This window comes from Loxodonta africana, chromosome 2, assembly GCF_030014295.1.
Source record: "Loxodonta africana isolate mLoxAfr1 chromosome 2, mLoxAfr1.hap2, whole genome shotgun sequence".
Lineage (NCBI taxonomy): Eukaryota > Metazoa > Chordata > Mammalia > Proboscidea > Elephantidae > Loxodonta > Loxodonta africana.
In genome coordinates, this window is record NC_087343.1 from 69,263,039 (window position 1) to 69,291,024 (window position 27,986).

At 36.8% G+C, this 27,986-nt stretch overlaps 2 protein-coding genes across 2 annotated transcripts in view; one reads left to right on the forward strand and one right to left on the reverse strand.

Moving 5' to 3' along the window:
• Positions 1-12,353, forward strand: part of SHISAL2B (shisa like 2B) — a 30,473-nt gene extending 18,120 nt beyond the window's left edge. The window contains exon 3 of the mRNA XM_064272484.1: positions 12,152-12,353. Within this exon, the coding sequence (XP_064128554.1) occupies positions 12,152-12,285 (134 nt within the window). The 3' untranslated portion in view covers positions 12,286-12,353. The remainder of the gene's footprint in view (positions 1-12,151) is intronic.
• An 8,610-nt stretch (positions 12,354-20,963) lies between these two features.
• SREK1IP1 (SREK1 interacting protein 1) overlaps positions 20,964-27,986 on the reverse strand; it is a 47,199-nt gene continuing 40,176 nt past the window's right edge. The window contains exons 5-6 of the mRNA XM_023545504.2: positions 27,688-27,760; positions 20,964-24,041 (exon numbers count right to left, since the gene is read on the reverse strand). Coding sequence (XP_023401272.2) covers positions 23,852-24,041; positions 27,688-27,760 — 263 coding nt within the window. The 3' untranslated portion in view covers positions 20,964-23,851. The remainder of the gene's footprint in view (positions 24,042-27,687; positions 27,761-27,986) is intronic.

Below are 27,986 nucleotides of genomic sequence, written 5' to 3' on the forward strand. Positions count from 1 at the left end.
CATCATTTGCTTTATCATTGTCTACATATTTATTTTCTGATCCATTTGAGAATAATTTGCACTTATCATTCCCCTTGAACGATAAATATATCAGTGTGTATTTCCTAAGAAAAGGATTTCCTCTTAATTTATTAAAATCAGGAGATATGACATTGACAGAGTAATATTATCTAATCCACAGTTCCTATTGAAATTTTGCCAATAACACCCTTAATAGCTTTTTTGTTTTTGTTTTTGCTTATCTAGGATCTAATCTAGAATCATATTTTGTGGTTAGTTCTCATATTTCTTTATTCTCCTTTAATGCTCCCCCTGCCTTTGTCTTTCATGATCTTGATATTTTGAAAAGTAAAGGCCAGCTATTTTGTACGATGGCCCTCTATTTAGGTTTGTCTGATGTTTTCTCATGATTTGAGACAGATCATACATTTTTGACAGGAATTGCACAAAAATTCTCTCAGGGCACCTTATCAGGAATCACATACGTTGGTTTGTCCCATCGCCGGTGATGCTAACTTGGATTCCTTGATTAAGGTTGGATTTACTACATTAATCCATTATAAAGTCACTGTTTTTCCTTTTGTGATTACTAAATCATTTGTGAGGGGGAACTTTGAGACTATATAGATATCCTGTTCCCACTAGGGCTTCCCTCAATATTTAATGATTCTTGACTGAATTAGCTATTATGATAGTTGTAAAATAGTGATTTTCTAACCTCAGCATTCCTTCTACGTTTATTAGTCGTTATTCTACTACACCACCATGTGTCTATCAGTTTGTTATACTGTGGTGGCTTGGACTCTCCCATTTCTCCAAGAAGCCTGGTTCATTTCAGTTGGGAATGGTTTTAGAAACCAAGGTCTAGTTGTACCACATTTTATTAAATTATTATCTTTGAACTAGTTTCTTTTTTTTTCTTTCTGTTTTATATACACTGAGCATGTAAATATTTTCTTAGAATAAATCCATGGGAGTGGAATTACTAATCAAATCTGGGTACACTTTAAAGGCTTTGGACACAGGTTGCCAGTTGCTGTCTAGAAAAGTACCTTTTCATACTTACCTGTTTCCCTATGTCCTCTGTGGGGATTATTATTTGGGAAACCCTGGCAGAGTAGTGGTTAAGTGCTATGGCTACTAACTGGAAGGTCAGCAGTTTAAATCCACCAGGCACTCCTTGGAAACTCTGTGGGGCAGTTCTACTCTGTCCTATTGGGTCACTATGAGTCAGAATCAACTCAATGGCAACGGTTTTTTTTTTTTTTTTTTTAAGTCTGTCTCAGAAGAAGTACAGCAAGGATGCTCCTTAGAAGCAAGGATGGTGAGAATACACTTCACATACTTTGGACATGTAATCAGGAGGGATCAGTCCCTAGAGAAGTACATCATCCTTGGTAAAGTAGAGGGTCAGCGAAAAAGAGGAAGACCCTCTGCGAGATGGATTGGCACAGTGGCTGCAACAATGGGCTCAAGCAAAACAATGATTGTAAGGATGGTGCAGAACAGGGCAGTGTTTTGTTGTGTTGTACATAGGGTCACTACGAGTGGGCATTGACTTGATAGCACCTAACAACAACAACAACGTCTTACTAATTTCGTCGAGGAAAGTAGTAAAGTGTTTTATTTTAAATTTATTTGATTAGTAATGAGAGTGGACTTTTTATGTTTATTTCTCATTTATTTTATGATAATTGCCTGCTCATGTCTTTTACTCATTTTTCTATAGGTATGTTCATCTTTTCATTGGTTTACTAAGAACTTCCCACATAGTACTAAACTTTTTCTTTTGACATATATTCCAAATAGTTTTCTCAGTTGTTTCTCTTTTAATTTTGTACATGACTGTGTTTCAAATGTAGAAGTTTCTCCTTTGTGGTCTCTCCTTTTGCTTTCACATTCAGAAAGTTCTCCCCTCACTATAAGATATAAAGATATTACCTGTATTTTCTTCTAATATATTTGTTAATTTGTTTTTGCGTTTAAATCTTTAATACTTCTGGAGTTTTAATTTTGGTTGAAAGTGTGAGGTAAGAGTCTGCCTTTATTTTTTATTCTCCAAATAATAAATCTGTTGTCCAAATATTTATTGGATAATCCACTTTTTCCTTGCCAATTTATAAGGTCACCTTTGTCATAAACTAAACTTTAATATATACTGGTGTCTATTTTTAGACTGTCCTGTTTCATTGATCAGTCTGATTATTCTTAAACTAGTTAGATACTTTAGAAATCATTGTAGCTTTTTAGCTTATTTTAATATCTAATAAGGCAATACTCATTTTCCAGTTCCCATTACATTTTTTTTGTTCAAGATTTTCTTGGCTCCTCTTGTATGTTCATGTTTCCGAATAAACTTTTAAGTCATATTGCCAAATTAAAAGAAATAAAACCAAGAGGTATTTTGATAGATTTTATACTAAATTTATACATTAATTTGGGAGTTATTTTTTAAATAACATTAACACCCCTCCAACAGAACTCTGCTCAAAACAGTTATTAATTAAGCTGCCAAATTATTTAGTAATACCATTCTTTGTGCCAGAAAGGCTTAAAAAAAAATTTCATTTCAAGGATTTAAAATGTAGTTAAATAATGGTCAATGTGAGCTGTGAGAATAATCATCAGTGGCTGGAAGAATTTAACAATTTAGAAAAGAAAAAAAACGGGGGCCAATTGTAGAAAAAAATGGGTAGGAAAAAAATTTCTGAGTAAAGCTACCTCTACTTATTGGTGGATGGATAAAGCAAAAGAGTAAGTCTAAGATTCTACCTTCCCAATAAATTTTTATTGTTTCCATAAGATATGTCTGTCTATGTATCTATGTATCCACGTACATATACTTGAGGGCAAGGCAGGACAGTGAAGAAAGGAAAGGTCGGTAGGTCAAAGAGTTACAAGGCAAGTTGTACTCACTTCATCATCTGGCTTAACTGGTCCTCTGTATGATATAAATTTGAAGGGAATATGTTCTCTTACACATAAAAAAGTTTTAGGCTGCCAGTTTAAGATGACTTGTTTCCTTAAGAAGAAACTGTAGGATGAGTGGGATGTGTAGGTTTTCCACTAAATAATAAAGTGACCCTCCTGGATTAGTAATTGGATGCTGCTTTTTTTTTTTTTTTTGTAGGACTTCAGAATGGTAACACAGATATGGGCAGGGTAACAGCAGAAGATCTTAATTATAGTTCTGCCAGATAACAAGGAGATAGCCTGTGGAGGTCACGAACATTCTTTTGATATTTTCAAAAAGACAGGCAAAAGCAGAGTCCATAGGAGGGTTTTGGGATAAATGGACTCCTGAGGAATGATTCCAAAAATAAACTGGAAAATGTAACCGGAGTCAGAAAAAGTATATGGGTCTAGCTTGTAATGAGAATAGGTGGAAAGATTTTGTCTGATGAATTGGATTCAAATTTTGGAAAAGGACAAAGCTATAACTTAAATTCCAGTCTGGGAGGTAAGGATTGAAGGAAGGTTGAGATTTACATATGATGACAAGACAGGAAAAAAAAAGAATAGAAATGGAAATCGAGCAGCAGAGAGAGCAACTAGTGTCAATCTAGGAAAACACGGGGATGTTGGATGTTTGCAATCTTCACTCAGGTAAAGAAAAAATGGAATTAAATAAGAAAACTCTTTATGTGTAACAAATCCCTTGAGAGTTCAATGGTATTACAGATTTCTTATTTAAAATAGAATCCAAGTTGTAATCTTATGACAGAAAAGAAGCAGCTGGTTTTATCCCTACTTCCTTGGTTAAGGAGTTAGTTTCCATTTATTAAAGGAAAGCTAGGAGAGGCTGAGGTTTATTTTCACTACAGTCCTGCTCATTGCAGTTGGTTTTCCATATGTCCAATTACTCTAACTTACCAGAGGGACATATGTTGAAAGCACTTTTGGATTTCCTAAGCTGCAGGCAGATAGTGAACACTAGAGGGTTAACTCACTAATCAGAGCTCCTGCTTCAAATGTCAGTATGGTGTTTGTAACAGATTTTTCTTTGTCATGTAGCAGATTTTTCTTTGTTAGGGAACTGCTTTAAGAAGCCAATCTAAAAAATTACCTTTGACTGTTGTCTTAGGCTGGGCTCTCTAGAGAAGCAAAACCAGTAAAGCCTATAAATATATATAGAGAGTTATGTCAAGGAAATGGCTCACGTGGTTGTAGAGGCTGGAACGTCCCAAGTCCATGGATCAGGATAGAGGCTTCTCCTGATTTAGGTAGCTGCAGGGGCTGGTGAATCCAAGATTGGCAAGTGGGAGAGCAGGGTTCTTGCTCATAGGCTGTGAAGAGCAACGAATCCCAAGATCAGCAGACAAGACCACAGGTAAGCTGGTAGCTTAAATCCCAAGAATCTGAGGTCAGATGAACAGGAGCCAACTGCAAGACCCAGAACTAGCAAAAGCCCCAGAGCCCTGCCAGAACGTCTGCTTATATTTGGATGCAGGCCACATGCCAAAGCAAACTCCTTTTCAACTGATTGGCTACTCACGGTAGATCCCATCATGGGGGTGATCATATATCAAGCCTCAACAGGGAAGTGATCACAATGTACAACTGCCGAAACATTGAGAATCATGGCTCAGCCAAGTTGACACACAATCTTAACCATCACAACTGTACCTACACTGGTTGGAAGAATCCAGTAGCCAGGTAAATAACAAGTTGGGCCTGGGGTGAGGGGTCTTTACAAGTCCCAGATAAAGGAAAATCTATAACACGGGAATTTATTTTGCAGTTGTTTAATCTTAGAAGGCAGTAGGCAGGTTAGATAATTTTTTTCAGTTGTTGCCAGAGAAAAACAATAGAAATTGGAGCTGTCATAATGGAGACAATTTAAAGAGAACTTCAAAATAACCAAGTTAGGAAATAACTTCTTCAGTTTATTTTCCATTAAAAAAATCTTTATATGACAAAGTAGAATAAAACATATTGAAATTTTGATTAAAATATTATGAGTTTAAGTATGTAAAAAGCTTAGGAAATAAGGAGTTCATGTAACTATTACAGTTTTCAGACTCCCAGAAATTCCAGTAAGATATTAAAATTTTAGATATTTAAGGAAATGCTTATATAATATAGAAATGCAACTCAGATAATACGAAACTAATTTATCTTATTTCCTTAATTTTTTTACATTTATCTGTTATGATACTGGAGAGTATAAACAATGTTAAACAAATAAAAAATAAACAAACTGCAAACATTTTAATTTGGTTTTAAAATGTTATATGAGAAGAAATGGTTTCAAGGACCCCTATACAGAATATAGTCCATTACTCAAGTGTTTCATAGCTAAATTTGAATCTAATATTTAAAAAATGTCTACTTTGCAAGTAACAGCTAAGAATTTATCAGCTCATCAAATTTTCATGGCAACTTTCCCCACTACATTTGTCTTAAATAGAGTTTCTTGATGATTGGGCAACAGATTATTTGCCAGGCTGGAAACTGTTGAACCTAAAATAAATTAGCTTTTATAAATCAACTTGTATGCCTCAAACATTATCTATGATTGATGTTTGGAAGTACAACCTTAAGAAATTTACTTTACTACCAAAAAAGTTTGGAAGAAAAGTAATGATATAGAGCCAAATACTGTACCAATTCTAGGCCCTAGATTTTAAACTAAAAAGCTTTTAAAATTAGATCAGAGATCAATGTCACTCATGTTTCATTTCCTATTGGCAGTATCTGGGAGCTGCAGTGAGACATCATCCTCCAAAACTTGGAAAAAGCATTGCCCTTTGAGTGTTCAACTACGAAATCAACCCATAGTGGGGTGGGATGTGTGTATGTGCTGACTGGTCCTAGAAGGCAGTCTATACACTTACTTAAATATGAGCAAAGCCAGACAGTTTCAATACATTTAAAGACAAGGGTTAGACTTTGTTGTTGTTAGGCACTGTCTAGGCGGCTTCGACTCACAACGACCCTGTGTATAACAGAACGAAACGCTGCTTGGCCCTGCGCCATACTCATGATCACTGTTATGCTTGAGCCCATTGTGGCAGCCACTGTGTCAATCTATCTCGCAGAGGTTCTTCCTCTTTTTCACTGACCCTATGGAAAAAAAAAAAATTTTTTTTTTTTTTATACTTTATCGAGTATGATGTCCTTTTCCAGGGACTGATCGCACCTGATAACACATTCACTATTCTTGCTTCTAAGGAGCATTCTGGCTGTACTTCTTCCATTCTTTCTTTTGGCAGCCCATGGTATATTCAATATTCTTCACCAACAGTGTAATTCAAAGGCATCAATTCTTCGGTCTTCCTTATTCATTGTCCAGCTTTCACATGTGTAAAAAAAAAAAGTGTATGAGGTGATTAAAAACACCATGGCTTAGGTGAGGCTCACTTTAGTTCCCAAAGTGACATCTTTGCTTTTTAATTCTTTAAAGAGGTCTTTTGCAGCAGATTTGCCCAATGCAATGCATCATTTGATTTCTTCACTGCTGTTTTTATGGGCGTTGATTGTGGATCCAAGTAAAAAGAAGTCCTTGATAACTTCAATCTTTTCTCCTTTTATCATGATGTTGCTTATTGGTCCTGTTGTGAGGATTTTTTTTTTTTTTTTTTATGTTGAGGTGTAATCCGTACTGAAGGCTGTAGTCTTTGATCTTCATCAGTAAGTGCTTCAAGTCTTCTTCACTTTCAGGAAGCAAGGCTGTGTCATCTGCATATTACAGGTTGTTAATGAGTCTTTCTCCAATCCTGATGCCACATTCTTCTTCATATAGTCCAGCTTCTCAGATTATTTGCTCAGCATACAGATTGAATAGGTATGGTGAAAGGATACAACCTTGACACACACCCCTTCTTGACTTTAAACCACGGAGTATTCCCTTGTTCTGTTCAAAGGGCTGTCTCTTGATCTATGTATAGGTTCCTCATGAGTACAATAAAATGCTGAAATTTCCATTCTTTGCAATGTTATTCATAATTTATTATGATCCGCACAGTGGGATGCCTTTGCATAGTCAATAAAACACAGGTAAACATCTTTCTGGCATTCTCTACTTTCAGCCAGGATCCATCTGACATCAGTTATGTTATCCCTGGATCCATATCCTCTTTTGAATCTGGCTTGAATTTCTGGCAGTTCCCTGTTGATGAACTGCTGCAACTGCTTTTGAATGATCTTCAGCAAAATTTTACTTGCATGTGATATTAATGATATTGTTCAATAATTTTCCCATTTAGTTGAATCACCTTTCTTTGCAATGGGCATAATTTTGTATCTCTTCCAGTCGGTTGGCCAGGTAGCTGTCTTCCAAATTTCTTGGCATAGATGAGTGAGCACTTCCAGTGCTCCATCTGTTTGTTGAAACATCTCAAAAGGCATCTTGTCAATTCCTGAAGCCTTTTCACCAACACCTTCAGTGCAGCTTGGACTTCTTCCTTCTGTACCATCAGTTCTTGATCATATCCTACCTCCTGGAATGGTTGAATGTCAAGCAATTTTTTTTGGTACAGTGACTCTGTGTATCCATTCCATCTTCTTTTGATGCTTCCTGTGTCGTTCAGTATTTTGCCCATAGCATCCTTCACTCTTGCAACTCGAGGCTTGATTTTAAGTCATTTCAGCTTGAGAAATGCTGAGCATGTTCTTCCTTTTGGTTTTCTAACTCCAGGTCTTTGCACATGTCATTTTAATACTTTACTTTGTTTTCTTGAGCTGCCCTTTGAAATCTTCAGTTCAGTTCTTTTACTTCATCATTTCTCCCATTCACTTTAACTACTCGACATTCAAGAGCAAGTTTCAGAGTCTCTTCTGACATCCATTTTGGCCTTTTCTTTCTTGTCTTTTTAATGACCTCTTGCTTCTTCATGTATGATGTCCTTGATGTCATTCCACAATTCATCTGGTCTTCCATCATTAGTGTTCGATGTGTCAAATCTGTTCTTGAGGTGGTCTCTAAATTCAGGTGGGATATACTCACGGTTGTCCTTTGGCTGTCCTGGACTTGTTCTAATTTTCTTCAGCTTCGACTTGAACTTGCATATGAGCAACTGATAGTCTGTTCTACAGTCAGCCCCTTACCTCGTTCTGACTGATGATATCGATATTTGCAATGAAGAAGTCACTTCATGCGTCTGTCAGTTTGTTGTACTGTGGTGGCCTGTGTGTTGCTGTGATGCTGGAAGCTATGCCACCAGTATTTATATACCATCAGGGTCACACGTGGCGGACAGGTTACAGATTAAGACAGACTAGGAAGAAGGACCTGGCGGTCTAGTACTGAAAAAAAAAAAAATAGCCAGTGAAAACCTTATGAATAGCAGCATAATATTGCCTGACATGGTGCCAGAAGACAAGCCCATCAGGTTGGAAGGCACTCAAAATATGACTGGGCAAGAGCTGCCTCTTTAAAGCAGAAAAAAAAACAAACCAAACCGCTTGCTGTTGAGTCCGTTCTGACTCATAGCAACACCATAGGACAGAGTAGAACTGCTCCATAGGGTTTCCAAGGAGCAGCTGGTGGATTCAAAGTACTGACTTTTCGGCTAGCAGCTGTGCTCTTAACCACTGTACCACCAGGGCTCCCCTCAAAGTAGAGTCGACCTTAATGATGTGGATGGAGTCAAGCTTTTGGGACCTTCATGTGCTAATGTGGCATGACTCAAAATGAGAAGAAACAGCTGCATTCATTAATAATAGGAATGTGGAATGTATGAAGTATGAATCTAGGAAAATTGGAAGTCATCAAAAATGGAACAGAATGCATAGACATCAATATCCTAGACATTAGTGAGCTGAAATGGACTGGTATTGGGCATTTTGAATCAGACAATCATATGGTCTGCTATGCTGGGAATGACAAATTGAAGAGGAATGGGTTGCATTCATTGTCAAAAAGAACATTTTAAGGTCTATCCTGAAGTACAGTGCTGTCGGTGATAGGATAGTACCCATACACCTGCAAGGAAAACCAGTTAGTATGTTATTCAAATTTATGCACCAACCACTAAGGCCAAAGATGAAGAAATTGAAGATTTTTACCAACTTCTGCAGTCTGAAATTGATCAAACATCCAATCAGGATGCATTGGTAATTACTGGTGACTGGAATTCAAAAGTTGGAAACAAAGAAGAAGGATAGGTAGTTGGAAAATACGGCTTTTGATGATACAGACTATGCCAGAGATAGCATGATAAAATTTTGCAAGACCAATGACTTCTTCATTGCAAATACCTTTTTTTCAACAGCACAAATGGCTTAGACTTAGCTAAAAAAAAAAAAAAAAAATTAACAACGGATATCAAGATTGGCTAGATGGCAAAAATAAGGGGGGGTAGCTATTTCTAATTGTGAAAGAGGGAATTTTAGCCAATGGACTTACTGTTTGGGGAAAATTTTCTAAAACCTGAAGGACAAGAGTTTTTCAAGCAAAAGAGGTTGTAGAGTAGGAGACATGAGACAGCTGAAGAGTGCGTGCAAAGGTGAGAGAGAGAGAGATTTGGGGAAACTACCAGCATTTTTGTGTGTCTGAGATGCCAAGTGTAAGAAAGGGAGTGCGGACAGCTGAGCCAGGAGATGGAAGCCGGGCCAGATCCTGAACCTAACCAAGAAGGTCAAATTTGATCCCAAAGTATGTTAAGCTGAGAGGCTGAAAGTAAGTGGTATATAACTGTTATTATAATTTTGTTAGTTTTATTTAGAATTGTGTTGTAAACACTTTCTCTATCATCAAAAATTTCTTGGAAATAACCTTTTAAAAAAAATGACTGCATGGTACATCATGCATGATTATTTAGCCACTACTTTATCACTGGAAATATAAGGTACTTCTTTTTTTTGATATTGAAAATAACCAGTGAACATCTTTGTATACAAATTTTAGATCTCGTCTCTGATTATTTCCTTGGGAACTCCCTGTTGAGTGGAATTACTGGATAAGAACACTTGGACTTAAAGAAAAGTTGTACCAATTTACACTTCCCCCAGAAAATGTATGAAAGTTCCCATCACCCCACACCCTTGGCCAGGAAATATTAGTTTTTATCTCTGCCTAATTGAGAGTTTAAAAATAGTGTCTCTGTGAATTTATGTCTTTCTAACCAGCAAGATTGAAGATTTTTCATGTTTATTAGCTTGCCATCTGTATCATTTCTGTTTCTTTGCCACTAAGAGATGTTAATGTTTTACATACGGATTTGTAAGACTTCTTTATATGCTAGACATTAATCATTTGTTCTAAGCATGTGATGCTTACATTTTAGTTGGGGAGATGGACAATAAATGATAAGCATAATAAATAGATAAATTACATGGTATTTTAGAAAGTAAGGGCTATGGGGAAAAAAAGGGGCCAAAGAAATTTTGGGGAGGATGCAGGTTGTCATTTTAATTTTTAGGATGGTTCGCATTGAAAAGATGACTTTTGAGCAATGACTTGGAGATGAGGGAGTTATGGTGAAATTATCTGGGAGAAGAGCATACCAGCCAGAGTATATAGGCAGTGCAAAGGCCCTAGGCTGCAATGTGCCTGAAATGTTTGAACAAGCAAGTGGGGGTGAACACAGAAAAAGAGGAAGTCAGGGAGATAATGGTGTGTGTGGGTTTGTACAAGATAATGCAGGCCATCGTAAAGATTAGAGTGAAATGAAAGGTTCTGAGCAGAGGACATGATTTGGTTTACGTTTTAAAGGATCACTCTGAGTGTTGTGCTGCAAATATAGGGAAGGAAGGATAGATGCAGGACCAGTTGGGAGGCAATTGCAGTAATTCAGGTAAGAAATTAGAATAGAAGCAGTGGAGGTGGTCAGAAATGTTCTGATTCTGGATGTATTCAAAATAAAATTTATACATAGAGAGAGAGAGTAGAACTGCCCCATAGGGTTTTCTAGGAGCAGCTGGTGGATTTGAACTGCTGACTCTTTGGTTAGCAGACATAGCTCTCAACCACTGTGCCACCAGGGCTCCTTTAAAAGCACAGTCAACAGGATATCTGACCGATTGGATGTGAGGTGTGAGGGAAAAGAGAGGCATCAAGGGTGACTCAGGTTTTTGGCCTGAGCAACTGGAGACATGGAGCGGCCAGCAGTTGAGGAAGATTCCGAGTAGGCTTTTTTTTTTTTACGGAGAAAAATCTGAACTTCAGTTTTGATGTCAGCTGGAGATGTCTACTAGATATCTAAGTGGAATTGCTGACTAGGCAGTTGAATCTGGAGTTCAGGATAGGTCTGGGTTAGTTAGAGATATATCTGGGAGTCATCAGCATAGAAGTGGTATTAAAAGGTGTGAGACTGATGAGACTATTGACGGAGTGAGGCAGGGATAGGAACCATGAGCTAAATTACCCTGAGGCACTCCTAAGTCTACGTCTTAGAGAAGAAAAGGAACCAACAAGAGAGACTGAGTTGCAGTGGTGAAGTAGGAGGGAGCCGGAAATCAAGGAAAGAATTGGGTCAAATGCTGCTAAGTCAAGTAAGATGTACATTGTGAATTGGACTGTGTATTTAGCAATATGGAGGTCATTAGTAATGTCTGTGATTTTTTCCTATTACTTTTTATATATTATTTAAATAAATGAATGTTTACATATTGATGAAATATGAGAAATTAATTATTTCCATAATTATTCAACTTTTCTAACACCATTGGTTGAATAATAACCCATTTTCATGGTATAAGTTTGTCAGACTCAATTCTGGCGAGGAAAGATCCACATTCCTCTAGCCCTTATTGATTTTGGTCTCCTACTTATATAGAGTAAGTGAAGGAGATTGTGGCACACATCACATTTAAGTTGATTATTGTGATAGCAAAGACTTAAAGTTGTAAATTGTTGTGATTGGCTTTAGTGTAGTTTATGTGTAAGGACACACTTTAATTATTAAGTGACCAGAAATTGTTACCTTCTTTAAAAAGTGTAGTTTCCTCTTTTGAAGCTTGAAGAAGGAAAAGTAAGCATGGAAACTACATTTTTACTTCTGTTATTGAATATTTCCCTCATTTGATTTTTCAGGAGGAAGTGCTCAAAAACAACTTTTAAATGAGTCAATTCTTACTCATCCATATGGTGTTTTCAGGACATATTTTCAATATTGCTACAAAAAATTAACTATTTTTTTTAGCACAAACTTTAAGAAGTAAAATTTGTCATATTTTCAATTATTTATTTCGTTTTGTGTATTTACAGGCAAGTCAAATAGAAAAACCAAAGCCCTCAATTCAAATGCAGCATCAAATTCAACAATCGAAACATCCTATGAAGCTGATGATATATTTCAAGAAAAAACAATGGACACAACGCAAATCAACATTGCTTATTAACTAAAAATCTTATGTTGTAAAAGGTGACTGGAGAGATGGAGTAATAAAAATAAAGAACACATTTCCAATAGTGTGTAATATTACTTTTCAGAAATTCACCACTCACAAAGCAAGACACGGCTGCATTTTCAATCACTCAGTTTATTAAACATAAAGGTTTTTGATAGATTTTCTCATACCTAAGTTTACTTTTATTTTCTAATTAGATGTTTCTGGCTTTCATGAAATTATGCTTTTAGGAGAAATTAAAGAATTTATCAATAACAGATAAGCAAGCCTATGTTAGTAAGCAACAAGGAGAAGTTTATGTCACATTACCAGCATTTCACAATTTTTTTGGTTCTTAAGGGCAGTTGTATTTATAAGAGATAGTACTGTCTAGCCATTGAGGTAAATCTCAGGCGGAATTGTCTCATAAACTAGGGGTGACATGTTCTTGTCTCTTGGAAAGCAGCCTATGCCTTCTTAGAAGATTTGCAGCTAGGCACACAATTTATATGTTGCCTTTATAGTAGCTAATATTCAATAACAAAAAATATTGAAATGTATAATCTATACACTAAATATTTTCCACATTACAAGGGACAACCATAATACAAATCCTTCAGTGATAAAGTTCCTAAAGAAACTTGATAACGTACGTTACAAAAACAAACAGGTCTTATGGTCCTACCTAATGCTAACACAGTAATACAGCCTGTTCTTGTTGTTAGATGCTGTCGAGTCAGTTCCCACTCATTGGGACCCTATGTACAACAGAGCGAAACACTGCCGATCCTGTGCCATCCTCACAATCCTTGGTATGCTTGAGCCCACTGTTGGAGCCACTGTGTCAGTCTATCTTGTTGTGGGCTTTCTTGTATTTCACTGGTCCTCTACCAAGCATGATGTCCTTCTCCAGGGACTGATCCATTCTGATAACATGTCCAAAGTACAGGGTCAGCAGAAAAGAGATGTAGTCTAGCCATCCTTGCTTCTAAGGAGCACTCTAGCTATACTTCTTCCAAGACAGGTTTGTTCGTTCTTTTGGCAGCCTGTGATATAATCAATATTCTTCACTAACACCATAATTCAAAGGCATCAATTCTTCTTCGATCTTTCTTACTCATTGTCCAGCTTTCACATGCATAGGAGGCTACTGAAAACACCATGTCTTGGGTTGCTGTTGTTTGTTGTTAGGTGCCGTCGAATCGGTTCTGACCCATAGCAACCCTATGCACAACACAACAAAACACTGCCCAGTCCTGCGCCATCCTCACAATCGTTGCTATGCTCGAGCTCATTGTTGTAGCCACTGTGTCAATCCACCTTGTTGAGGGTCTTCCTCTTTTCCGCTGACCCTGTATGTTGCCAAGCATGATGTCCTTCTTCAGGGACTGATCCCTCCTGACAACATGTCCAAAGTATGTAAGATGCAGTCTCGCCATCCTTGCTTCTAAGGAGCATTCTGGTTGTACTTCTTCCAAGACAGATTTGTTCATTCTTTTGGCACTCCATGGTATATTCAATATTCTTCACCAACACCACAACTCAAAGGCATCAATACTTCTTATTCATTGTCCTCCTTATTCATTGTCTGGCTTTCACGTGCATATGATGCGACTGAAAATACCACGGCTTGGGTCGGGTGCACCTTAGTCTTCAAGGTGACATCCCTGCTTTTCAACACTTTAAAGAGGTCCTTTGCAGCAGATTTACCCAATGCAATGTGTCTTTTGATTTCTTGACTGCTGCTTCCATGGCTGTTGATTGTGGATCCAAGTAAAATGAAGTCCTTGACAACTTCAGTCTTTTCTCTGTTTATCATGATGTTGCTCATTGGTTCAGTTGTGAGGATTTTTGTTTTCTTTATGTTGAGGTGCGATCCATACTGAAGGCTGTGGTCTTTGATCTTCATTAGCAAGCGCTTCAAGTCCTTTTCACTTTCAGCAAACGAGGTTGTGTCATCTGCATAATGCAGGTTGTTAACAAGTCTTCCTCCGATCCTGATGTCCTGTGCTTCATATAGCCCAGTTTCTCGGATTATTTGCTCAGCATACAGATTGAATAGGTATGGTGAAAGGATACAACTCCAACGCACACCTTCCCTGACTTTAAACCATTCAGTATCCCTTTGTTCTGTCCGAACAACTGCCTCTTGATCTATGTAAAGGTTCTTCATGAGCACAATTAAGTGTTCTGGAATTCCATTCTTTGCAATGTTATCCATAATTTGTTATGATCCACACACTCGAATGCCTTTGAATAGTCACTAAAACACAGGTAAACATCCTTCTGGTATTCTCTGCTTTCAGCCAGGATCCATCTGACATCAGCAATGATATCCCTGGTTCCACATCCTCTTCTGAAACCAGCCTGAATTTCTGGGAGTTCCCTGTCGATATACTGCTGCAGAAATTTTTGAATGATCTTCAGCAAAATTTTGTTTGCGTGTGATATTAATGATATTGTTGTATAATTCCCACATTCGGTTGGATCACCTTTCTTGGGAATAGGCATAAATATGGATCTTTTCCACTCAGTTGGCCAGGAAGCTGTCTTCCTTATTTTTTGGCATAGACTAGTGAGCACCTCCAGTGCTACATCCGTTTGTTGAAACATCTCAATTGATATTCTGTCAATTCCTGGAGCCTTGTTTTCCACCAATGCCTTCAGAGCAGCTTGGACTTCTTCCTTCAGTACCATCAGTTCCTAATCATATGCTACCTCTTGAAATAGTCATCTTTTGAGTGCCTTCCAACCTGGGGGGCTCATTTTCCGGCACTATATCAGACAATGTTCTGCTGCTATTCGTAAGGTTTTCACTGGCTAATGCTTTTCAGGAGTAGACTGCTGGGTCCTTCTTCCTAGTCTGTCTTAGTCTGGAAGCTCAGCTGAAACCTGTCCTCCGTGGGTGACCCTGCGGGTATCTGAATACCAGTGGCATAGCTTCCAGCATCACAGCAACACACAAGCTCCCATAGTACAACAAACTGACAGACACATGGGGGTGTCTTGGGTTAGGTGCACCTTAGTCTTCAAGGTGACTTCATTGCTTTTCAACACTTTGAAAAGGTCCTTTGTAGCAGATTTGCCCAATGCAATGGGTCATTTGATTCTGCGACTGCTGCTTCCATGGGTGTTGTGGATCCAAGTAAAATGAAGTCCTTGACAACTTCAATGTTTTCTCCTTTTATCATGATGTTGCTCATTGGTCCTGTTGTGATGATTTTTATTTTATGTTGAGGTGTAATCCATACCGAAGGCTGTAGTCTTTGATTTTCATCAGTAAGTGTTTCAAGTCTTCACTTTCAGCAAGCAAGGCTCTGTCATTTGCATATGGCAGGTTGTTAATGAGTCTTCCTCCAATCCTGATGTCCTGTTCTTCTTCATATAGTCCAGCTTTTCAGATTATTTGCTCAGCGTACAGACTGAATAAATATGGTGAAAGGATACAACCTTCACACACACCTTTTCTGACTTTAAACCAATCAGTATCCCCTTGTTCCGTCTGAACAACTGCTTCTTGATCTATGTTCAGGTTCCTCATGAGCGCAATTAAGTGTTCTGGAATTCTCATTCTTTGCACTGTTATCCATAATTCATTATGATCCGCACAGTCAAATGCCTTTGCATAGTCAATGAAACACGAGTAAACATCTTTCTGGTATTCTCTGCTTTCAGCCAGGATCCATCTGATATCCCTGGTTCCATGTCCTCTTCTGAATCCGGTTTAAATTTCTGGCAGCTCCCTGTCAATATACTGCTGTGGCTGCTTTTGAACGATCTTTAGCAAAACTTTACTTGTGTATAATATAATGATATTGTCCAATAATTTCTGTATTCAGTTCGATCATCTTTCTTGGGAATAGGCATAAACATGGATCTCTTCCAGTCAGTTGGCCAGGTAGCTGTCTTCCAAATTTCTTGGCAGAGACAAGTGAGCATTTTCAATGCTGCGTTCATTTGCTGAAACATCTCAGTTGGTATTCCGTCAATTTCTGGAGCCCTTTTTTTTTTTTTTTTGCCAATGCCTTCAGTGCAGCTTGGACTTCTTCCTTCAGTATTATTGGTTCCTGATCATATTCTACCTCCTAAAGTGGCTGAACGTTGGTCATTTCTTTTTGGTATAGTGACTCTATGTATTCCTTCCATCCTCTTTTAATGCTTCCTGTGTTGTTTAATATTTCCCCCATAGAATCTTTCAATATTGTAACTCGAGGCTTGAATTTTTTCTTCAGTTTTTTCAGCTTGATAAATGCCGAGTGTGTTCTTCCCTTTTGGTTTTCTACCTCTAGATCTTTGCACATGTCATTATAATACTTTGTCTTCTCGAGCCACCCTTTGAAATGTTCTGTTCAGCTCTTTTACTTAATTCCTCCTTTTGCTTTAGCTACTCAACGTTCAAGAGCAAGTTTCAGATTCTCTTCTGATATCCATTTTGGTCTTTCCTTTCTTTCCTGTCTTTTTACTTACTTCTTGCTTTCTTCATGTATGATGTCCTTGATGTCATTCCACTACTCGTCTGGTCTTCAGTCATTAGTGTTCAACACGTCAAATCTATTCTTGAGGTGGTCTCTAAATTCAGGTGGGATGAGGTCAGGGTCATACTTTAGCTCTCACAGACTTGTTCTAATTTTCTTCAGTTTCAACTTGAACTTGCATATGTGCAATTGATAGTCGGTTCTGCAGTTGGCCACTGATATGATAAAGAGCTTTTCCATTGTCTCTTTCCACAGATGTAGTTAATTTGTTTCCTGTGTATTCCATCTGTCGAGGTCCATGTGTATAGTTGCCATTGGTATCGGTGAAAAAGGTATTTGCAAAGAAGTCGCTGGTCTTGCAAAATTCTATCATGCAATCTCCAGGATTGTTTCTAATACTACCTAGACACCTAGAAATACAGTGATGGTTTTTGTAAATTTTAATTGTTTTAAAAGATTTTTATTCATAAATGTGATTTCTATTACAAGAACACAGACCTGGCTTTGTAATGGGATTCAACAGAGAAAGAGGATTAATTTTACAGCCGGCTCAGCTGAACACATTTGCTGTGCTATGGAAAGTTTCTGTGGTTAGAAGACCACCCTTTCAAAATATGCTGAATACGTTTTCTCTGGCCTGATATAAAAAAAGGAAAGCCTTATTGTTCTTGGGCATGCAAAGATCAGGGCTAGAAACTTTTGATCACTGTTGTTGTTAAAAAAAAAATTTTTTTTTTTTTTAGTTGCTATCAATTCAGACTCATGGTGACCCCACGTGTGCTGAGTAGAACTGCTCCACAGGGTTTTCAAGGCTGTGATCTTTTGGAAGCAGATCCGCAAGCCTGTCTATTGAGGCACTTCTGGGTGGGTTCGAACCACCAACCCTTCGGCTAGAAGTCGAATGCTTAACTGTTTACGCCACCCAGGCTCAATTTGATCACTGTTGTTGTAAGGTGCCATCGAGTCAGTTATGACTCATAGCTACCCTATGTACAACAGAACCAAACACTGCCCCGTCCTGTGCCACACTCACAATCATTGTTATGCTTGAGCCCATTGTTGCAGCCACTGTGTCAATCCAACTCGTTGAGGGTCTTCCTCTTTTCAGCTGACCCTGTACTCTACCAAGCATGATGTCCTTCTCCAGGGAATGATCCCTCCTGATAATATGCCCAAAGTACGTAAGAGGCAGTCTCACCATCCGTGCTTCTAAGAAGCTTTCTGGTTGTACTTCTTCCAAGACAAATTTGTTCTTTTGGCAGTCCATGGTTTATTCAATATTCTTCAACTACACCACAATTTAAAGGCGTCAATTCTTAGGTCTTCCTTATTCATTGTCCACCTTCCGCATGCATACTGTGGGATTGAAAACATCATGGCTTGGGTCAGGCACACCTTAGTCTTCAAGGTGACATCTTTGTTTTTCAACACTTTAAAGAAGTCCTTTGCAGTAGATTTGCCCAAAGCAATGGGTTTTTTGATTTCTTGACTGCTTCTTTCACGGGTGTTGATTGTGGATCCAAGTAAAACGAAATCCTTGACAACTTCAATCTTTTCTCCGTTAATCATGATGTTGCTTATTGGTCCAGTTGTGAGGATTTTTGTTTTCTTTATGTTGAGGTGTAATCCATACTGAAGGCTGTGGTCTTTGATTTTCATCAGTGCTTCAAGTCCTCTTCATTTTCAGCAAGGAAGGCTGTGTCATCTGCATATCAGAGGTTGTTAATGAGTCTTCCACCAATCCTGATGCCCCATTTTTCTTTATTCACTAGGTTGTCAAAATTTCTACCAAGATCTCTGTATATTGTCTAGATCAGCACCGTACAATATGTTTCTGCAATGATGGAAATGTTCCGTATCTGTGCTCTCCAGTAGATCAGCACCGTACAATATAAGTTTCTGCAATGATGGAAATGTTCCGTATCTGTGCTCTCCAGTAGAATAGCCACAAAGTGGCTATTAAAAAAAAAACACTTGAAATTTTACTAGTGCAACTAAGGAACTAAAGTTTTAATTTTACTTATTTAATATAATTTAAATAACCACATGTGGCTGTAATGACAGCATGGTTCTGGATCATTATTGCAACATCCTATTGCCTGAGTTAGATTTCACATTCAAAGAGTACACTTTGGTAACTTTGCTAGGGTTTACATAGTAAAATTGCTTACTTACAACATATGTGGTTTCAAAGTTAAAGCATTTCCATTATAAAAATGACTTTTTACATGGCAAAAAAATAATTTTCATTAGTTTTCATTAAAGCTCATAAAGCTTTTGTGGGTATTTACTGATCTTTCTTTTATCCAGCTTTGATTAAAAAAGAAATCCCCTAAAATTGGCTCTTGATAGACATTAGTAATTATATTACTAATGATGATACCTCAGGTGAAAATCTTCGTTGAGAAAGTTTATTTAAAGCAGTGGTACAATTTTACATTTGTTGCTCAAGAGTAAGGGTAGATGACACAAGGAACAGGAAACTTACTGAGGGCCAGCAGAACGCTCATGGTCCTCAGACTCCAGCCATCCTATGGGAGAGGCAGACAGGGTCAGGGATGGCTGGAGGTATCATGAGTTGTGCTCGAGGAGGAACCCTAGATCTCAGCTACTCTGCATATTTTTAGAGGAGACAGGATGACACAACTAAGGTCAGAAGACCCTAGGCTCCTCAGTTGGGGTTATCAAGTTGCTAGCATAAGAAACCTTCTGTTTTTGCATGCCAACTGTCTAGAAAGTTTGAATATCAGCACTAATATAAATGGGGTCCTTGAAGTGCTCCCTGCTGAGCCAGCTTATTCCAAGGTTACCTGAGGGTTACCTAGTGGACCATGTAGTATGTGCCTCTCTAACTCTGAATGAGTTGTTCTTCAGAGATTGAGACAAAATATTAAAAAAACAAAACGCCTGATGAAATGACAGCACACTATGTACAATGAAAAATACATTTTAAATGATTTATTTAGAGCTAATGAATACTGACACAGAGATAGAACTTATTTCAAGCCAGTCAAAAATAATCCAAAATAAAAACAAAGGAAAACACACTTCACAGTACATACATATCATTCTGGAGATGGGTCTGAAAGCAAGAATATAGTATCTTCAGGTGTTTTCAGGACACTTAAACCCACTGCCGTCAAGTCGTTTCCAACTCATAGCGACCCTAGAGGACAGAGTAGAACTGCCCCGGAGTTTCCAAGGAGCGCCTGGTGGATTCGAACTGCCTCTTGGTTAGCAGCTGTAGCACTTAACCACTACGCCACCAGGGTTTCCTCAGGACGCTTAAGTCACTGTAATTTTTGGTAGCAACAATCAGATCTCAGAAATAGTTGGTCTAGAAGAACAATACAAATAATATAAAAGAATGAAATTATTTTCTATGTGGTGGCCTTCTAACGAGAGCAATTTCACCTTTTAAAAATCATGAAATTTGGAAGTTGGATTATGAAATGAACCACACCCAGTAAAAGTCACTCTCCTCCTTAAAGCTCTTTAATGGTGTCTCACTGCATACAGATTAAAGGCCAAGCTCTCAAACAGGGAACACGTGATCTCCTTTCGTTCCTGAGAACCTAAAAAAGGTAGTTTTGCTTCTCACCACTTTCTGCCTCATATATGACACACCAGCAACATCAGGTTGCTTGCGATTCTTGCCACATACACTGTACAGTTTCTTATATTTGTGGGGTGTGTTCACAGTACCCACTCTGCCAGGAGATTTCATGACCCTCATCCTTACCCTGAATCCAAATGTAATTCAGGCATTACTTTCTCATAATTTCTCCAGGCTAGGTTAAGTATCACTCTGTGTTTCCATAAGCCTATGTTCAGGTCAATTTTAGCACTTGTTACAAAATGATGTGGTCTTGTGTTTCTCTTACCAACTAAACTGTGAACTCCTTCAGGGAAGCAAATGCAACTGATTTATTTACCTCTGTCACGATAGTATTTAGCACAGTGTTTGCTATGCTGGGTACTCAATAAATGTTGAGTAAAGAAAGGACTCAATGGCCCTGTTATCAATGCTATTAATAACACTGGCCTAGTTTATTACTGAAGGTGATCAAGGGTTATATAAAGTGAGCAGTATATGGGTTTTTGTAGTATACACAGAGTTGTTTTATTCCTCAGTTACTGACATTTTGACTTCAGAGAACCAAAGATGCACTAAATGTGAAGAAGTGCAGGTACCTCTGAAAGAGTTTAGCTAACAGATAATATGAAGAAAAGAAAGGGGGATATAAGGGGAGAGTTGGTCCATCAGCCCAAAGCAATGCGCTCGAAGTGTTCAAATAGTTTGGTTACAAATGCAAATCTAGATGTTAATTCTGTCTGCATCTGGTGAAGAGAACATACATTAAATCTTGAGCAGTCCATCAGCCCAAAAGCAATAACCTCGAAGTTTTCAGGTCATGAGAACGTAGACACAAATCTAAATATAAATTTGATCTTCATCTGCTGAAAATGATACACACTGGGGTGGTAAGAATGTGAAGCAAAAATTATGTTTAAAGAGTGAGTAACTGCGACATTTAACAATCACATTCATAAATTCAACATAATGCTACCTGCTTATCTACATAATTTCTAAGATGAATAATGTTACTTGAATTTTCCTAAAGTATTAATAATCATATCCATTACGGGCTGGAAGGGAACTCAGAGATCATTTGGTACATTTTATAGATGAAAGATACCAAAGTCCAGAGAAACTAACTGATGTTGTTGAAGGTCACGTAGGTAGTTAGAAGAGCCAGATCTATCAGAATTTTACCATTAAATTCAATTTTCTTTCTGCTACATACTGCTTGAGAGGAAATTTCACTAATTTTCTTCTTAACTGTATGAGTGAGATTTGCATCCAATCCCAATAACATGATCACATCCAAGAAAATTATTTTAGTAAAAAATAAATGATTTTTATTCAGTTGAGATATTTCATAAACTATGCTAAGATTATGGGGAATTAAGAATATTTTCATGATTGTTTCCAGGGAAAAACTTACTGAGTATTAAAATCTTTAATTTGCATATGATATTAGTTAATGAGGGTTGAATTTTACCTAATTCTTCTAAATCATTAATCGTGTCACCATTCAGAAAACAAATCTAATGAGTGAACTTATGATCCCTACAATTAACAGGACTAAAAGTTATAAATAACTGGATTAACTCTATTTCACTACAATTACAATCATTTTAAACCATGTTACACACTCAATGGGATGAGGTCATCCTTTGGCACGTATCAACCTTCAAATCTTTTTCTAAAAAGGTTTTTCCTCCCTTTTACTTATATTTTTCATCTTGATAGCCAAAGAAGGTTTACTGTATTTTCAAAAAATAATAACGAAGGCAAAACAAACCCTTAAAAATCTCTGTGTTTCTCTCTAAACAACAGACTCGACTATTAAAAAAATTTTTTTTTCTTTTTTAGAGGGCAATATTATGAAACTGGGTATGGAAAAGCCAGACTGTGAGAGCTTCCATGGCTATAATGCTACAACAGGGAAGTGGCTACAGCTTTAACAGAATTTGAGCATGGGCTCCAGGCGAGCATATAATAAGAGGAGTTAACAGGGCTCCCTGAGTCTTACTGAGGGCATGTTAATCGGGGAGGAGGGTGGCTGAAGAATCAGTAAACCTTTCCAGCCTGTGAAGTAAACGCACTTACCCGATTTCACCATATAAATTCACCTGTAGCCATGTTTGTGGGTTACCAATTTGAAAAGTTATAACTGCACCACCCTGAGGTTCTTGCAATCTTTGGTGCTATGCCATGATATTGGGCTGACATTCAATGCTGCTACGATATTAGTAAGCATTTTGCTTATTGAGTATAAGAGATAACTAAGCATTGAGCAAAGCAAAGCAAACTATTGTGAAAACAAAAAACTAAAACATTTAAATCAACTAGTATGTGTTTGAAAATGCGTACCATATAAAATTTCCGTTATTATATGAAAGCTTTCATAATGCAACTCCCTGGCTCTTAAAATTTTAAAAAGCACAGAATAAAACTCTTAATTCTAAATTTTTGTAACTGCTCCTGAGATTTGTGTCTGAAGTAAAAGCCCAATACGCACCTCAAACTATTTATGAAACCATAAAGCCAGTGTGAAACCTGCTTCAAAACTATATACAAATTATTCAGACAAAATAAATATATATGTTGACACTTATAAAAATTTTCCATATTGCCCATAGAAATAAGCGTCATAAAATTCACATACTGAATATAATAAAAATCAGTTCTAACGAAGATTTTGCTGTCCTTCTAAATAAAAATTTCTGTGTTTGAGGTATCACTTTAACACATGCCAATGTGACATATTTGGAAAACAACCCAGCAGTCTATCCTAAAAATCCTGGCCAACACAGTATCATCTCTATGAGACTGACTAATAGGCCAAAGTAGGCTTGCCTTTTTAAACAGGAAAGAGATATTTTCAATTGTTACAAAAACAAAGCAGGCAAGTACTAGAAACTCTGCATTTCATAAAAGAGTGAAACTCCCTTATAAACATTTTCATTTATCATCTTTCTGCAGACACCATTCATTTAAAAAGTCCTAGTCAAGACCAAGAAAGCAGTTTCATGTCCTATGGCATTCAAAAGAGCCTACAGATTTAAAAGCAACAGTGAAAAATTTCACTATTTTTATACATTATATCATAGTATACATAAAGCTATTAAAAATTTCAATGTCACTGAAACGTGGACACGTGATTCAGCAACACTCATTATTGGCTAGGTAGATTACTTGTGTTGACTGTGGTAAACAAAGCCATTTTGCAATCAACTCGTGATATAATAACACTAGCCAAGCACACACAAATACCAAAAATGATGTGTTTTCTATGTACCAATATCCATACTTGTGGCATGACTATCAAGCAGCAAGACTGATTCAAAACTTTATAGTCAGTGCACATTAAAAAATATTTTGCTAGAGGAATAATGGTTCTATATAAAAAAAAAAAATGTCTATATGGAAAGGGCTGTGATTTATTGCAAAGAATTCTTATATAGCAAATCCCAAGATCAAATACTTTTTAAAAACAAATTTTAAAATTTAATGGCTTAGGCCAAAGTCTCAGTTACTTCTTGGAGATTTCAGGACTGTTAGCAGAAGAAGACTGCTTTTCCTTTTTTCTCTTCTTTTTATCCTTTCTGTGATGTTTTCCCTTTTTTGACTTGCTCTTTTTTTCTTTTTTCTTTTCTTTCTTCTGATATTTTTGTTTCTTTTCTTTTGAAGTGTCCTCTTCAGTGGAAGTGGATGAATAAGACCTATGGGCAATAATACATGTTGACTGATAATTGCATTTATGGCTGACAGGTAAATTTAAATGGAATTTGACCTGTTTTAAATTCTTCCTGGAACAAGGTGAGTGTAACAGACATAAAGAAACTTGAATAAAATATGCTTAAAATGCTGAATTCAGAATCTCTACTACTTGGTCACAGGCATTGACAAAACAAATGTCTCTATTCTCCTCAATTCTAGTAGTAAGTTTTGAATTTATAAGCATAAAAATGATTTTTCCATGATTTTAATTTTTTCATGCTATACCTACCCTTCAAAGTCTTTTAAGGCAAACAAAGTTGCATTCATCAAGCCTCATTATATACCCAATACACTTGTGTATAAAATAATAGCTTGTTAGCATAGTCTTTTAAAATAACCACAAAAGGATGTAATTACATAAAAAAGGCTATAATTGTACCTTGGCACAAATGAAAGCTAAAAATTACCAAAACAAAGCACTTTTGTTGATTCACTTGATTTTTCAAGTTAAAGTACCTGACTCCCTCTAGATGCAGAATGAGAGATGTACACTTAGGTTTCATAATACTGTTCATTAATTATAGAAAAGATGCTTTTAAATGAATACTCTATATAAATAAGGATGATTTATCATTTTTCTTTGTTTTTTCTTATATTATTCTAATACTAAATGGGAATAAACTAGAATTGCTTTCTCTAATATTAAAAAAGAAAGAAAAGACATCATATACAAAAAAAAAAAACACCAGAAAAAGCCATCCTTTAAAATCTTATTTAAGGAGGTGGGTGGCATTCTACTTACACCCAGACACCATATATTTGTGAGAAGGCAGAAATTGAATTAATTAAAAATGAGAAAGGCATCTCAAGAGCTCAGTGATCTAAACACGTGAAGTTAAAATCCAAACTGAGAAAACTTGACAGAGACATAAAGTAGGAGAAAAATGCATTAGGCTACAATGTCCCAAGGCTATCTTTGCCATTATAGTGACTTGTGTGAACCCCTTGACTGCATTCCTCATGCAGCTATGTTTTCTCTTATTTCTGTAATGCTGTCTTCCTTTCTCCTCTTTAGCTACTTACTTAGACCTCTGGTCTTCTGCTGAGCTTATTTTCTCATGTATCCTCTTGCTCTCTCTTCTCTGTCTTTACTTTTCCGGGTTCTGGGTTCTCATTTTTAAGGCAAAATGTTAGGCTTTGGCACAGCAACACTATTAAGTGGCATTATCTCTGCTAAGTGTGCCTAGAAAAGCTAATTTAATTTCAGCCCCTGTCTGAGTTTTGTGAGACCCAAGGTAGAGAGACCTGAATAAATGATTTGTTACTATAAAACAAACATATTAGAATTTGGAAGAAAATAGATAATTTCACTTTCCCGGTAAGCACTCTACCTTGCTGTTAGTGCAGAATGATTCAACAATACACTAGTCAGGAACACTGGGCTCTAGCTTTTGATTAGTTTTTGTGTTAAAGGTTATTAACATAATTATCACTTGAAACAGAGCTAACTTTTACAATTTATAAAACATCTGCAGCGTTAAAATGTATGTAGTAAACGCTCTATAAAAATTACAAAGTGACAACGCTGGATTTACAGAACCCACTGTTAACTGTGAGAGAATAGGGTCCAAACTAGACATAACTATGGCCAAGTGCCTTAAAAAAATCTCTATATGCATGTGTTTATTCTAGTATGAACTGAATCATATTCATTAGCCAAGAAGCTGCCTCTTATTTTTTTCCCTAAATTTTATTATTTTGTTGCTATTAAGAATATATATAGCAAAACCTACACCAACCCAAGAGTTTCTACATGTACAATTTAGTGACATTGATAACATTCTTAGAGTTGTGTAACCATTCTCACCTTTTTCTGAGTTGTTCCTCCCTTGTTAATGTAAACTCACTGCCCCCTAAGGTTCCCATCTAACCTTTCAAGTTGCTGTTGTCAATTTGATCCCATATAGATAGCTCTGAAAAGACCATAATGCTCAAGGCAGATCTTTTTCACTACCGTATTTTTATACAAATCATGCGCACCTTCCACGTTTGTTTGCCAACTGCTCCCTCCCGCTGCGAGGTATTTTTTTAAGTGTCACTATGCCAATTTTTTTTTTTTAACATGATGCTGTAAAAAAAAAAAAAAGCATAGCACACTTACAAAAATACCTCATAGGGGGAGGGAACAGTTGGGAAACAAACATAGAAGGTGCATGTTATCTGCATAAAAATATGGTAGTTAAGCTAAACTATTGTTTGATGTTAAGATGACTTCAGGGGATAGTTTTAGATTAAGGTTTAAAGGTCATCTCATGGCAATAGTTTTAGGGGTTCATTCAACTTTCACGGCTCCAGAAAGTCTAGGGTCCATAAGAATTTGAAATTCTGTTCTATATTTTCCCCCTTTTGATCAGGATTCTTCTATGGAATCTTTGATCAAAATGTTCAGTAATGGTAACCAGGCACCATCCAGTTCTTCTGGTCACGTAACAAAGGAGGCAGTTGTTCATGGAGGCAGTTAGCCATACATTCCAAATCCTCTTTCTATTCCTGAATCTCCTTCTTTCTCTGTTGCTCCAGGCAAATAGAGACCAATTATTTATGCCATGGATGGCCACTTATAAGCTTTTAAGACCCCAGGCACTAAGAAATGAACTAGGACGTAGAAGAGAAGCACTAAACATGTTATTAGGCCAATTAACTAGGATGTCCCATGAAACCATGACCCTAAACCTGCAAACCAAGGAACCAAATCCTATGAGGTATTTGGCTGTACCTAAGCAGCCTCAGTAGCTATGCTTTTTTGTTGTTGTTGTAAGTATATCACACAACTTCTGCCAATTCAACTTTTTACAGGTGCACAACTTATTGATAACAATTACAATAACTGGCTGGGAAACCCTACCCTTAATCAATGTGATTTTTCCATCACCATTAACTCCCCTTCCCCCTTCCTCCCACCCCTGGTAACCATTAATAAACTTTGGTCCCTACACATTTGCCTTTTTTTGTCTTTTTATATAAGTGAAGTCATACAATGTTCTTTTGAGATTGGCTTATTTCACTCAGCATAATGTCTTCAAGCTCCATTCATACTGCCTCTGAATTCTTTTGATCAGTTTCCTCAACCAAATAGTTAGTTGTCAAAAAACAGTAAAAATTTACAGGGGGCTGATGAGGGTTTGAAAGATCTGAAGGAATTTTCAGCATTATAACTACATAAATTTTGCAAATAAATTAATTTCTTAGCCATGGCAGTGATATTTTGAGAATGCAAATATTTAAGTTCCAGCTTCACATATATGAGGAAAAAATATATATGTGAAGAATTTAAACATATGCACAACTCAAGGTTTGGCTGATATTCTAAAACTTAAAATTCTTCAGTACTAACAGAATAATCAAAGAAGAAGGGCTGTTATTTATTTATACCTTGATTTGTTCCAAAAAGATGACTTTAGGTAGTTGAGTGTGTTGACTTTATTTTTTATAACACCAGGAATTTTGCTATTTAACTGAAACATTAAACAGCTAAGTCCCATTAAGAAAATATTAATATCAAATTAACTGAATTATACATAAAAAGTAAAATGTTATAATACATTCTGTACTCACAATCCTGCTTTAAAAAAAATGTTGAAAAAATACCTTTTCCTTTTTTTTTTCAATTTGATTTTTTCTTTGCTTTTTGCTTTCTTCTTCTCCTCTTCTTCCTTTATTCCTGCAAAAAATGTAGAAACAATAAGCAATGGAAATCCTTGTATATACACCTCTGCATATACAAGAAGTATTTCTGGATGATGGAACTTATTTACATAGATTTCAAAAACAAGCATTGTATTTAATTTTACTTGACCTTAATAGAAGGAAAGACAACAAAACTAAAGAAATTGCTTTTCCACAAGAGAAATTATTTCCCAAAAGAGGTCTCTCAAATTAAGAAAAAA